The sequence below is a fragment of the Takifugu flavidus genome, chromosome 7 (genome assembly GCF_003711565.1).
Source record: "Takifugu flavidus isolate HTHZ2018 chromosome 7, ASM371156v2, whole genome shotgun sequence".
Taxonomy (NCBI): domain Eukaryota; kingdom Metazoa; phylum Chordata; class Actinopteri; order Tetraodontiformes; family Tetraodontidae; genus Takifugu; species Takifugu flavidus.
In genome coordinates this window covers 7,170,508-7,183,866 of record NC_079526.1, presented here as the reverse complement: position 1 = coordinate 7,183,866, position 13,359 = coordinate 7,170,508, and the positions used below count along the sequence as shown (strand labels likewise).

Genomic DNA, 13,359 nt, shown 5'->3' with positions numbered 1-13,359 from the left:
AAATCTTTGACGGTTTCTCTTGACTCTTTGTTGGTGTTGTATTAGCTGGGTCAAAAAAGGTCCAGGAAGCTTATAAAATAACAACTCAGACACGCGCACGAGGGCAGACAGAGGCGAGAAAATGGAAGTTTTTTACTATGCAGGCACTTGGGCCCGACTCCGCAAATGAGGCCTTTTCTTCTCGTGTAAAATGAATCCCACCAGCACACGTGGAAATATGCACGCCACAGGCTCTGGCTCAGCCACCACTGGCCAGGAGAGGGAAGGAGAAGCAGCAACGTGAACAACCGCCTGACAAACACTCGTCCCGGTGCTGCTCCATTATGTTAATGCTGAGTCAACCTTGGATGAGATTACGCCCCGTGCTCTTCACCCTCTTCAGCCTTTGGAGAACACTCAAACTCCGACCTAAACACAAACACATCCGGCAAGCGTTTGATGATTTTTGACTTCAGCACGTTGTTCCCTTCTGGGACTGTTGAGTACATAAATGTAATCTGACAAAAACATCGAGGTGCTGCAGAAATACGGTTATCGGGACGAGAGGGGGCAGATGTTCCGCTGTCCAGGACTGCCAAAGTGAGATAATCCAACCCCGGCAGCCAGGTCTCACCTCATGATGGTGCCAGAAGGATGTGATGGAGATACTGGACTTTATCTATGGATACAGGCAGCAAAGGTTTTGTCTCTAGAATGAAGAGGGTAGAATCCAACAGTACAAGAAACATCCATAGTATGCTGCGTCAATACAAAACAATGTTGTAATACCACCAGTGGCCACTGGGGGTCCGTTCCAAAATGGAAGAAAAGCAAGATTATTGATGTAAAAGGATGTAAAACCAGCACCTGCAGAAGCAAAACAGAGAAAGAAGCATTCCAGTGAGGTTTAGTTGGATCCATTCTGCTGCAGTAACACAGATGTGGCAGACCTGTTCGTTCCGTGCACAGACAAAGCCACAGAAATCAAGGCCTCGATCAATAACTGCTTCACATCAGGTGGCTCCAGAAATATTGGTGGATCAGGGGTGAGAAAGGGCAGTTCTGGGGATTTGGTGTGGTGTGTAGGAGCTCGATTAATGCCTCGTTTAATGTGATTATAGACTTATTTTCAAGTAACTGGGATAAGTTGATTTGATGACCAGGCGGCGTATTTAATGCAGCGAGGCAGGTTTAATGAGGTACAATGAAAATGATTAAGCTTTAAAATGGCGACAAGTACTCTTTCTCATTTCCACTGACACCGCAGTGAAATACTTGATATGAGAAAATGCTTGGATTAGGGTTCTGCAATGTTAAAGACAACCATCATTTTCACTCTTTTACTGACCCATCTTTGTTTTTCACCTTTAATATAAAGTCTGTTCTTTGGCGGCAGCCCTGATTTTCAGGCTCGACCTGCAGCTCCGGAAACCCTGTGCTGGCAGAAGGCCACTCTAAATCTATCGCTCTCTGTTTTCCTTCTCCAGGGATGACCTTTTCCGAGTGGAGTTGGACAATGTTGCGGGAGATGAGATGTTCTACAGCAAGGTGAGCACGAAGCTGGGCGGCCATGAGGGATGCACTGTTTAGAAACGATTGTTGTACGGAGAATAAACGTGTTGCTGGGTGTGATTTACAGAAACGCACATGGGAGTCGAACAAGAACGATATCAGGATCTGTAGGATGAAGGGCAAACATGAGGTGAGAGATCCATATTCCTGCTACTGTGGGAGCTAATAGAGCTGAGCTGAGCTAGTACAGGCTACACGCTGCTGCTGTCCAGTATTTATACTTCCTGTTTGTTTTCTTTTCTCTTCATCTCTTTTTAACATGTGCTGGCGTAAAACAATAAAATAAAACAGATACACTGTCAGTACTGGGGAGAAATCTGGGCGTGTTAATCTGATTTCTCACCCTCTGATAACTCCCGGTATCGGATGAAGCAGATCACATTATGTTGTTTACATGATCACTTGAATAATGTCCAGAAATCAGATGATGATCGGATTTTAATGATCTTGTCAATGGGCCCATTCATGATATTATAAGTTTTCCATGATACAACGTTCCCTAATTTGTGACAAAATCTGATTTTTATCTCGTTTCTGCCTCTCTTTATACGCGGAGGCTGTTTCCTCTCTATGAATGCATGAGTTCCATCCTTGCAACAGCAGGAACAGACCTCTGGTAATGCCCCATCCATCAGGACAGAGAATACCCCATCACAGGATCACGGTTTTTTTAACAGATATAGTCACATCCTCCTATCTTTTCCCAATCATTGTGTCACAGTCTGTGTGGAGCTTTGTGTGATTGGGCCACTCGTGTCACGATCACCCCATGCTGATACAGCCTGGAGTGCATCAATTACCTCATTGTTTCTGCTCATTTTAACCATTTACACACACGCGCGCATGCACGCACACACACTTCTATCATGTGAAACAAGCCACTCCCATTCTGTTCACCACTTGTGCCGCCATCATGCATCAGGAATTCACTTTGTGCCCTCAGAAAACGCAGGTGGGCGTCGGGAGAGCGAGGTGATCGTGGAGATGGGGTGAACTGCACCAGCGTCCCACGCCTGACTGCCTCCTATATCCTCAATGCACACATTCCTAGCGGCTCTCAGCCGCACATAAACAGCCTGTGTTCCTCCGTCCGTCCTTCCTTGTGTGTGTGTGTGTGAGGGAGAGAGAGCCGCTGTCCCCCCTGGGCAGAGAAAAATGATTTAAACACAGTGAGAGAACACCTGACATTAAATCTGTGTGAGAGAGCGGCAGACAGAAACACCGGGGAGAATATGAGGACGGTGACAAAAGCTGAGCTGAAACGAGAGAAAGGGAGTGTGTGATGATGGGGTGGGGGGGTGGACGGTTGCGGGTCCCTGTTGGCCGAACCCAAGGAAAGCTGCGGGGCACGCCGAGATATGAAAGGTCTCCCGCCCCCCCCCCCCCCCCCCCCCCCCCAATGGCTGCGCTGGCTGGTCAGGCCGTGAGTCAGACGACAACATGAGGCAGATAAGAAGCCACCCAGGAGGCAGTGCCAGGCCACGGCCGGAAGAATGGAGGGGTAATTACAAACGCATCAGGGTTACAACTCATACAGGCCTCTGACCGCTGACGTGCCCCCAACTGTATCAAATAGAGTGCAGAAAATATGTTTTTTAAAATAAATATATATATATCTAAAAATAAGAATTATTAAGGAATTTCAGTAGTGGTTGTGGAAATAAGCGCCCTGCTTTAGCATTTTGGCTCAGTAAATTACACAATTTGGAAACGAATGCGTGAAAATATATGTAAGTGAAGTAGTCGCGGCTAAATATTCCTCCGCATATCTTTTTATTCTGTCTCCTTTGCTGCTCTTTACCTTCAGAAAATGTCCTGTTCTGCTCGAGGGGGGTTTGGTTGTGTCAGTGGTGACACATCAGCCGCCTCGTAATTGGTTTTGTAATTAAATGTTTCTGCTTGGCCGACCACAAAGGACATGTATAGTATTCTCCTGAACTGCCCCCCCTCCCAAAAATTCATTATTCTTTCTCACACTCCCATCGACTAAGCGATTGTTGGGGGACGCAAAAGTCTCCCGCCGTCATATTTTTTTGTCCATCACTTTGCCCTTTTTATCCGTTTCCCCCCTCCCCTCGCCTCGCTCCTCACCTCTCCTGGGGCGGTTGGGGGCGAGGTGGCCCTCCGCCAACGTGTCAGGACGGCACGTAGATGTAAACGAAGGTAGTCCCGTACAGAGCACTTTAAAAGAGTGGATGGGCGTACTGAGCAGCACTTAGGCCGATTGTTTGATCAATACGGGGTTGATTGTGCTCCCAGAGGTTTTCAGCTGGCTGACCAGCAGCCAGTTTCACTTTCACAGCTTCTTAAGCTCCTAAATTGATATTTCATTTTTTAAATTTCTGACAAGTCCTTGCGAAGTCATTTGTCATACATTAACTCCTCTCTTGGATGTTAACCACTCAACCTAAATCTTTCAGGATCTTAAAATGATCTATTAATTGGGGCTGTCAAATGATTCAAACTTTTAGTCAGATTACTTCGCATTTATTAGCATTTCCAGGGGGGGCTAAAAGACTCGTGACAGACTGGAGACTAGTCGGGTGTTTTATTTAAACAGGTATGTGTCCTGAAATAATGATCATAGCCATCTGTAAATCAGTTCATTGTGACCCACCCAGCACTGGGGTCAAAGGTCGAGTTACCGAGGCCCCCACATTCTGTGTGGGTGGTTTGCACCAAGCCCCCGTCTGTTTACTTCGGGTTAGTGTGATGCTTTTAGTTGGAAGCTAAACTCCCCAGGCTCCCCGGTCCAGGCTGGTGTGGCTGCTGTGCTGCACATGCTTTAACTGGAAATGAAACATTTTAAATTTGCAGTGAATATTTTCCATTATACCTGACATTAGCATCAGCAGCACAGTTAGATTAGACCCCTCCTCCACCTTCACGATGGGTGACAGGGCCACACTTCTGCCATCTCTGTGCTGGGTGCCAGGTGCCCACCAGCAGGCCCCTCCCTCGGGCCTGGCTCCAGGTCACAGCCCCAGGCTGGTTACACGAATGATTGATTCTGCTCCTCACTGGGGTGTTGATCCGCGTTGTCCTTCAACTTGGATCACTCCGCCTGGCACAAGCCTGCTAATACAGCAAGCTCGGGACGCACAAACGGCACCATGAAGAGGCGACGACTGCAGAGCACAATCGCTCATTACAATTAATTAGCCGCCATTTCTCTCAGCAGGTGGTCTCTCTCTCTCTTTTCTGCGCTCCCTTGCTGCCTTCCTCCCCCTGATGTTTGATATTTTGGCAGCCCGTGGCGCCTTCAGCCAGAATCACCATCAAACGGGGTGGAAGGTCGCAGGGGGTGCGCGGATTAGCCTTAACATGCTGAGTAATGCCGCAGCGCACGGAGCAGCGCATCGTGGCTCATTCGGGACCGCTGCTAATTTATCTCCCGCCCACATGCTCCAAAAACACAAGCATGACAGTCCTTCCTGTCGCAAATCTTTTTTTTTTCTCACAGCCGAATATGTGCGTCAGGGATTTTACTGGGAATGACAAGTCTGTTAATGAGTGGAAAAGAAACGAAGCCAAAACTCCATGTGTGTGTGTGTGTGTGTGTGTGTGTGTCGGTTCTTGGCAAAGCTTTGCTCTCTCCTCTCTGGCCGCTAACATCGGGGGAGCAGTCAGGCATGTAATGGAAACTTTTTAAGATTAAGAGGAGAAGTTTTGTTTTTTTAACTGCGACCCCCTGATGTGGGCCTGCTGCCTTAACTGGTTCCTGTTGCAATCATCAGAACCCAGTCAGAACACTGCGATGGCTTCAACCGGGATGAAAAGCACATCCCAAATCAGATAAACGGCCGTTTTGGCCGTGCATGTGAACGCCGACTGCGTCCAGAAGTCAAACTGCTGTTTGTTTTTCGGATTTGGCCTCATCGTCAGACATCATTGCCAGTTCAGGGAAAAAGAGAGAGGGACGTTTTTTTTCTGTAGGTTGAATCTGAGCTGCGTACACGAGATGGAAAGCAGATGCGTGGAGGCGTTTAAGTGTCTGGCTGCTGCAGGTTGTTGTAAGCAGATGTGTCGTAGCAACGGGGAAACTGCTGGAGCTCCCCCGCCGCCATGTGTGCGCCATCACTTGCGTTTGTGTGGGAAGTGTTTGGCACGGAGGATCCAGGAGGGTAGGGGAAGTATTAGTCAGGCAACATCTGCAGAGGACAGCTAGCCTCGGCTGATATCTGAATTATGGGATTCGCGCTGATTTAAAGCAGGCTGCCTGCGGAGCGTCCAGCAGATTTCTGATCCGAGCCCGCCCTGCAGATCCGCACCATCCAACCCGGTCCCTCTACGTCCCCTCTTGCTGCTCCTCAATTCACCGGCGCTGCAGATTAATGTTTTAGTGCCCAGAGGGGCAGCAGAGGACTGCTGTCATCTGGGATTTCAGGAAGGATTGTCAGCCAGCTCAGGTGGCGTTTTGTCCAGATTTGATCCCAGGGGAGTAATGAGGGGGGCAGAACACGGGGGTTCTGGTTAATTCATCGTCACACTGCTCCACCGTGTGTCATTATCCTAATTGGGTTGGGACAGATACACCTGATTCACTTCCTGGGAGCTCTCAGGAATACAGTATTCTTACAGCCAGGTGGTCCCTGATGGCAGACCATGGCTGAAAGTGTCTGCAGAAATGGCGGGCTTCATTTGGCGTGCAAGCGCTGCCAAATGGGCACGTTTACGCAGCGGTTTAGCACCTTGGATCTCTGCTCGTCAGATGGAGGCACTTGGACTTATGAGAAGTGCTTCATCTGGCTTTGTGATTACAGCTCGGACCGCAGCGACAGACTCGCTGTAGCACCAGCATGCAAATGGCTCCCACTTACGAGCCCGCATCTGTGCCTCGATAAACACGCGCACGGGCGTGCACGGCCGTCACGCGCACGGACAGCGCTCCAGTCTTTGTGGGGTGAAAAATGAGAAGCCTGCAGTCAGCGAGGGGATAGAGCGAAGCATCTGGAATAATGCTCACTTCCTCTCATATCGCCGCTTTCCCTCTGATGTCTCACACGCACACGCGTACGCACACGTGCACACGCGCATGCACGCAAGGTCTACTGTCACACACACGTAGTTATGCGCTCAGACACATCATTCAGCATGTCACCACCACTCCAGACCCACTTCTCTGTTTGAAGACATCAGTGTGGGTGGTGGTCTTGAAGTAGACCAGTGTGTGTGTGTGTGTGTGTGTGTTAGTGGTGTGTGTGTTAGTGTGTGTGTCTGCGTTTGTGTGTGAGTCTCTCAGAGCTGGTGCCATCCAGGCTGAGAGACTGTCGGAGTTTGGGGAGTGGGTTGCTGGCGACTGCTCCCCATTGATCTTTTGTATATCACCACTTACACAAACACACACACACACACACACACACACACACACACACACTGGGTCTCTCTACAAAGGTGAACGACTGTTATTTTAAAGCCAAAAGCTGGAAGAATGTGAATTCTGAATCCCCGAGGCTCTTGTGTGGGTCTGAGATAAGTGCAGGAGGACAAAGGAAGGAGGAACTGCGTCACCAAAGTGTTCTTCCAGACATCCCATATGTTTTCCTTTTCAGGAAATAATGCAATCATACGATGCCGTAATGGCGATCACATTCAACCATGTGGCCCAAGTACGGCGAAAAGGTGGAGCGTTTACGAAGCGTCTGTCCTGGCTGTAGTCTGCTTATCATCTGTACGCGCTGTCACCCAGTCGTCCCTGTCCCGAGGCAGCAGATGAAGTTGAAGCCATTTCTGCTGCACCAGTGTGGGGTGGAAGCTGCCACGCCGGGGTGGAAGCTGCCACGCCGGGGTGGAAGCTGCCACGCCGGGGTAGAAGCTGCCACGCCAGAGTGAAAGCTGCCACGCCGGGGTGGAAGCTGCCACGCCGGGGTAGAAGCTGCCACGCCAGAGTGAAAGCTGCCACGCCGGGGTAGAAGCTGCCACTCCAGAGTGGAAGCTGCCACGCCAGGGTAGAAGCTGCCACGCCGGGGTAGAAGCTGCCACTCCGGAGTGGAAGCTGCCACGCCGGGGTAGAAGCTGCCACGCTGGGGTAGAAACTGCCACGCTGGGGTAGAAGCTGCCACGCCGGGGTGGAAGCTGCCACGCCGGAGTGGAAGCTGCCACGCCGGAGTGGAAGCTGCCACGCCAGGGTAGAAACTGCCACGCCGGGGTAGAAGCTGCCACCCCGGAGTGGAAGCTGCCACCCCGGAGTGGAAGCTGCCACCCCGGAGTGGAAGCTGCTACACCGGGGTAGAAGCTGCAACGCTGGGGTAGAAGCTGCCACGCCGGAGTGGAAGCTGCCACGCCGACGGGCCTGTTGGAGGGAGGGAACTGCGGCGTGTGTTTATTCAGCCTCCGAGCTGAAGCCTCACGCCGGGAAATTAGCTTCAAAGCTGGTTTTGTTGAGGCGAAGCTGAGGTGAGCGTCTGTCAGTCAAGGGCAGCCTGTCCACGTGCACGTGAGGGGGGGGGGGGGGGGGGGGGGGCGAGCTCAGCATCCCCACAGGCTTCGACGGCGTGACTGACAGTGTTAATGGTGTGATAATTCCAACATTAGGCAACCGAGAAGCTGCAGTTTGCGGAGGGCTGTGAATCCTCGTCGTCCTTTCTTCTTCCTTTATCTTCCTCTGGTCTCCGTCCTCCGCTTCCCTTAACGGTCCCATTTCTGTCCTTGCAGGATGAATGCCGTAATTTCATGAAGGTGCTCCTCAGCAGCCGAGGAGGTCTGTTTGTGTGTGGGACCAACGCTTTCAACCCATTATGTGCCAATTACACGGTAAGTAAAGCACGTGGTCGCGGTAACTGCATCAGGCCTATTACACCATCACGCCGGACGGAGTTTTCCCAACGTTCCCGTTGTCCTGTATTTAAACTAATCATCCATCTGCTCTGTGATTGTCCCTCAACCGTCACGTGATCAGTCAACACCAGTGAACTTGTCCCATTAGCCGTCGCACCGTTTTCACTGTTGCTGAGCCTGCTGAGGTGACCATAGAGGTCTGGTAACTGGGAGTACTTTGGTAATCGCAATAATCTGAGGCGATGCCTTTCCATGCCAGTTTAGCTTTTTAGATGCTTTTTTGGACGTCCTCACATTTTAGCTCATGTTATTTCCTTTACCCTAATGATGGCCACTGATGTCTCCCTGTACCTCCCACCAATTGTTTATTCCAAATGTCAGTTCAACTCCCAGAATCGTCCTCAGACCTTTTATCTGCTTCATTTGTCCTGAAGTAATGAGGAAACGAGCCAGGCGACCACGAAGTGACTGCTGAGCCGCTGAATTGGAGAAACTCTGTATAACTATCGAGAGCGTTTCCAAAATAGCTTCACTCAAAGCAGAAAGTCGACATTTGTCAGGTTGGAACGATCCAGTGTGTAATATTTTAATAATCTATTGCCTCCTTCCATTGGGTTTGAGGATTAGCGTTTAGCATAGCATTGATCTTACTCATAAGCTAAAATCTCCACGTTTGCAGTCCTTTATTTCATGTCTGCTAGAAGTAAAATGGCAACAGTAGTTTGCCCCCGCGTCCGCGGCCTCGCACGTCCGTCCCGTCTAAGACTTTCTGGTCACCGTTGTCACTTCCTGCCGCCAGAGTATCGTGTTCTCTTGACGTCCAACACTTGTTATTCTCCCGCTGCTCAGCGTCGCAGTTGGCTGAGCTCATTATCATCGAGCGTCTGAGACAAGTGGAGTTTGAGCTGTTTACCAGGCCGAACATCTTCTAACGAGTGGTTCAGAAGGATGCGAGTGTTGATTCTGGGACCGTTCTCTGAATATTTCCTCAGCTACGTCCGTGATATGTTTGCCAGAGTCTGAAGCTTTGAGCCCCCCCCCCCTTTACCAGGCATCTGGATATGCTCCACTTGACGACGATCGCCGTCTCGCTCAATTACAGTTACCATTTCAAAGCCGTGGAAGCAAAAACTACACATGAATATTAATCGCCGACTCGGCTGAGTTGGCGTTATTCTGTGGGAATAATAAATGAGGATGTTGGAGGCAGAGTTGAGACGGGGATGGGGGGGAAGAGAAGAGTTTCACAATCAAAGGCTTTTTTAGATAACTGTTATTTTCAGTCTCGTATTTCACACGTACCGCAGGGCTGCAGTGGAACTCTGAGACGCGCTCGGCCTGTTATCTGTCAGCTACTAATGTCATCCTGCAACACGCCTGTCTCCTCCTGATTGGCTGGCTGCTTCTTTGGGGTCTAGTTAGCGACGCTAGCTCCTGATTTATTTATAGCGGATTTTTAATGAAATGACACCTACAAATTTGAAAAGGGCTCCGCTGCACATTCCTGTGCGCTTGAGGATAATAGATGGAAAAGTGTGAGTTCACACATGACTGTGAAGCATTAGCTTACACTCTTAATTGCATCGCGTCTTCACTAGCTGTTTTGAAGATTAATTTGTTTCATCTGCTGATTAATGCTCGTGTGTGTGTGTGGGTGTGTGTGTGAGACAGGGAGACACTCTGGAGATGATCGGAGACCCTCTCAGTGGTATGGCCAGATGCCCGTATGACCCCAAACATGCCAATGTAGCTCTGTTTGCAGGTAAGGATCATTATGCTTGCCCTTATCCTTTACTGAACGTGACTTTACTTAAATGGCTGCCGATATTGTTGCGTTCCTTCATGTGAGACAGCCATTTTGGAGCACAGATGGAGGGCGTTTAATGTCCGCTCTTGACCTTTCGTTCACTGATTGGTTCTCCTGGTGTTTGTATTTCAGAGGGGAATCTGTTTACAGCCACAGTCACGGACTTCCTGGCCATTGATGCGGTGATCTACCGTAGCCTCGGGGACAGCCCGGCTCTGCGCACCGTCAAGCACGACTCTAAATGGTTCCGAGGTACCTAACGACATCTGCGCTAGTGTGTGAGCCTTTCCTGTGCCCGCCCGCTAATGCGTTTGGGCTTTATTGTGCATTTAGCCGGACGGGAGTTCCTTTTCGTACATCTTCTCCTTGTTCCGAGTTGACGTCAGCAGCGCTGAGCGCACACGGGGGAGGGATGTGTGTGTCTGCAGCAGAGGGCCGAATCTGTGGCCCGTCTGTAAAGAGCCGTCTGCTTCTGGACGCGCTTTATGTGTGTTGAGAGCGCCTTCTCAGAGACATCAGGGAGTCATAATGAGCTTATTGTTGTGCGTGAAATCCCCTTTCACCGTGTAATGAAATTAAGCACGGCCCTCGCCTCTTTCTCCCTGCCCTCGTGTTATCTCTGCGTCATGGGAGGGAACGAGTGGCGGACAGACACGCGGCTCTGAACGCCTCGTCACGGTCCGTCTTCATCTCAGGAAAGTTCTCACCTGTGCTCCTGCTCCCCGTTCCTTCCCTGTAGAGCCGTACTTCGTCAGCGCCGTGGAGTGGGGGCCTCACATTTACTTCTTCTTCAGGGAGATCGCCATGGAGTTCAACTACCTGGAGAAGGTACCGACCCCGTCCACCGTCTCGCACTGCTTTGCTAATAAAAACACAGGCTGACAAGTTTGGAATCTGTAATTGTTTAGTTCCTATGCAAAGAGAAGGAGGAGAGGTGAGAATCATATCTCAGCTGCCAACACATGGTGTTTAAACCAAATCTTTCCCCACGTCTGCTGTGACCTTTCATCCTCCCGTTCGCTCGTCTGCATACAAATCTCTGCATCAAACCAACAAATCGCGGCGTGAGCAAACAACTGATGTGGATATTAAACCGAGAGGCAGATATGGCAGCTTTTTGTGTTTCCCACCCAGATTACAGCTGGGGGTGCATTTGATATCTGCATCAAATCATAAACAAATACATTCCTTACTCACATTTGGGGGGAAATGGATTTAAAGCCTGGTGCGTGTTTACAGAGAGCAGATGATGGCTTTAACAGCAGCGCCTCATCACTGCAGATGAGTTGGGAGATGATATTTTGATGAATAATTCACTATACCATAACATTTTAAAGCAATCATCTGCCAGACGCTGCAGTGTCGTGACCCCCGCAGAGGTCATGGAGCTTAAGATTGAGTTTTTGAAGATGAACCCCCGAACTCAGCTCTCAGTGGACGCCGTGCACGAGCTCTGTGACGGTTCATTTTCCCGTGCCTGATCCAACACAGGTGGTGGTGTCACGCGTGGCCCGGGTGTGCAAGCGCGATCGGGGCGGCTCCCAGCGCGTCCTGGAGAAGCAGTGGACGTCCTTCCTGAAAGCCCGCTTGAACTGCTCCGTCCCCGGCGACTCCCACTTCTACTTCAACCTGCTGCACTCCACCAGTCCCGTCATCAGGATGCACGGCAGAGACATCATCCTGGGGGTGTTCTCCACCCCGGCTAACAGGTGCGCCTCCACTAACGGATACACAGCTCGGTCCTCTGTATTGGTTTCAGTTGAACTCTAAAGATCTCTCCACCTTCACCATGAAGGCTGTTACCTCCTCCACAAGAGCAAAGACATTTATTCTTTCTCCAGGTGGCTGGGACAGGGTCCTGGTCAGGACATTTGGTCCTTTCAGATCAAAGAAGCTTACCTTAGAACCACTGCCACACGTAGCGTACTCCCTCTTCATCTGTTCCTGTTCCTCATAACTAAAGTTCTGCCCGGTTGATGTGTGGAGAACAAATGTCTGTATTGACCCTAGCTGCCAGCCACGATGGAGATAAATTCAGTTAAGTTTACGCTAACCTATAAACTGTGGTATGGGGTCGATACATTACTTTTACACCAACCTTTTCATTTAACTTCTTTCATCCCTCATTTATTTCGTACCAAAGAGGCTGAGGCTATTCATTATTTTGCCCTATTTTCCATTTTTAGCTAACTGTTGTAAACCTCTTTGAATTAATAATCCAGTTCCCAGCAGTACTTCCCAGCCCATCCCAGTCCTAACTGGGTAAAAGACCCATCGAGCATAGACACAACCATTAAACAACCATCACCTGCAGATTATCTCCAATGGGAATTCATCAGAATCTGAAGGAACTGAAGGGGATCCATGCGTGATCCCCGAAATCTACAGCCGCACGTGACCGTGACATTAGCGTGAGTACGCGCACGTGATACGTTCAGGTGGGTCCTGACTGGTTAGGAATCAATATTCCAGATGAATTCTTAACCAGCCTGCCTTTTGCGCGCCTATTGACGAGGGTGGATTTCAAAGCGACCCCCCTTTGAAACCTGAATGGCGAGATTGTGTCCCACTGGGAGCTCTAATGAGATTTGCACAGATGTAGAAATGGATTCAGGCGTGCACGAAGACTGACGCACGCCCAGTGGGAGGCGGCACTTCAAGAAAGTCACCTTGAAAATGTTGTGGCCCATCACATTGTTTTCCTTCACCTATCAGAAGTCAGGATGAGCGAGGCTCCTGAGAAAAGGAGGGGGGCCGAACGGGGGCCCAGGGGTCAGAACTGTGCGCCACAGAGTGATTTAAACCACATGGAACCCTCTCAATGAGGACAAAAGGGCGATTTGCTGAAAGACGCGATGAAATTGGAAAAAGGTGAAAGGGAAGCAGAGGTGCTGTCGGTCAAAGGGGGGGATTATTGGAGGGTATTTACAGACGGACGGAAGGACCGGGCGCAATCACGCCGTGGGGAGAGAAGCGCCACATAAGCATAAACGCCATGCACGGGCTTGACTTCTGATCCATTTCATCTACAAAACACAATTCTGCTCCAGCGACAGAAAGCCTTTAATATTCCGCAGCGACGGGGCGCAATGTTTTGGAAAATCTGTCAAGACCGAATTGAACAAATGAGGAAACTGTCAGCCTGATGATGTAATTTCACTCTCAGGGAGCGTGGTGAAACAAATCAGCTGTCTGCTCTGCCGACACTTTGTTGAAAACACTTA

General features: G+C 50.0%; 1 protein-coding gene across 5 annotated transcripts in view; it reads left to right on the top strand.

The window, feature by feature from the left end:
- The window catches only part of sema6bb (sema domain, transmembrane domain (TM), and cytoplasmic domain, (semaphorin) 6Bb), an 85,774-nt gene that overhangs the window by 46,886 nt on the left and 25,529 nt on the right, over positions 1-13,359 (top strand). For all 5 annotated transcript variants that reach the window (XM_057039246.1, XM_057039247.1, XM_057039245.1 and 2 more), the window contains 7 exons: positions 1,467-1,527; positions 1,619-1,681; positions 8,206-8,304; positions 10,000-10,090; positions 10,268-10,387; positions 10,875-10,963; positions 11,627-11,844. In XM_057039246.1, the coding sequence (XP_056895226.1) occupies positions 1,467-1,527; positions 1,619-1,681; positions 8,206-8,304; positions 10,000-10,090; positions 10,268-10,387; positions 10,875-10,963; positions 11,627-11,844 (741 nt within the window). The remainder of the gene's footprint in view (positions 1-1,466; positions 1,528-1,618; positions 1,682-8,205; positions 8,305-9,999; positions 10,091-10,267; positions 10,388-10,874; positions 10,964-11,626; positions 11,845-13,359) is intronic.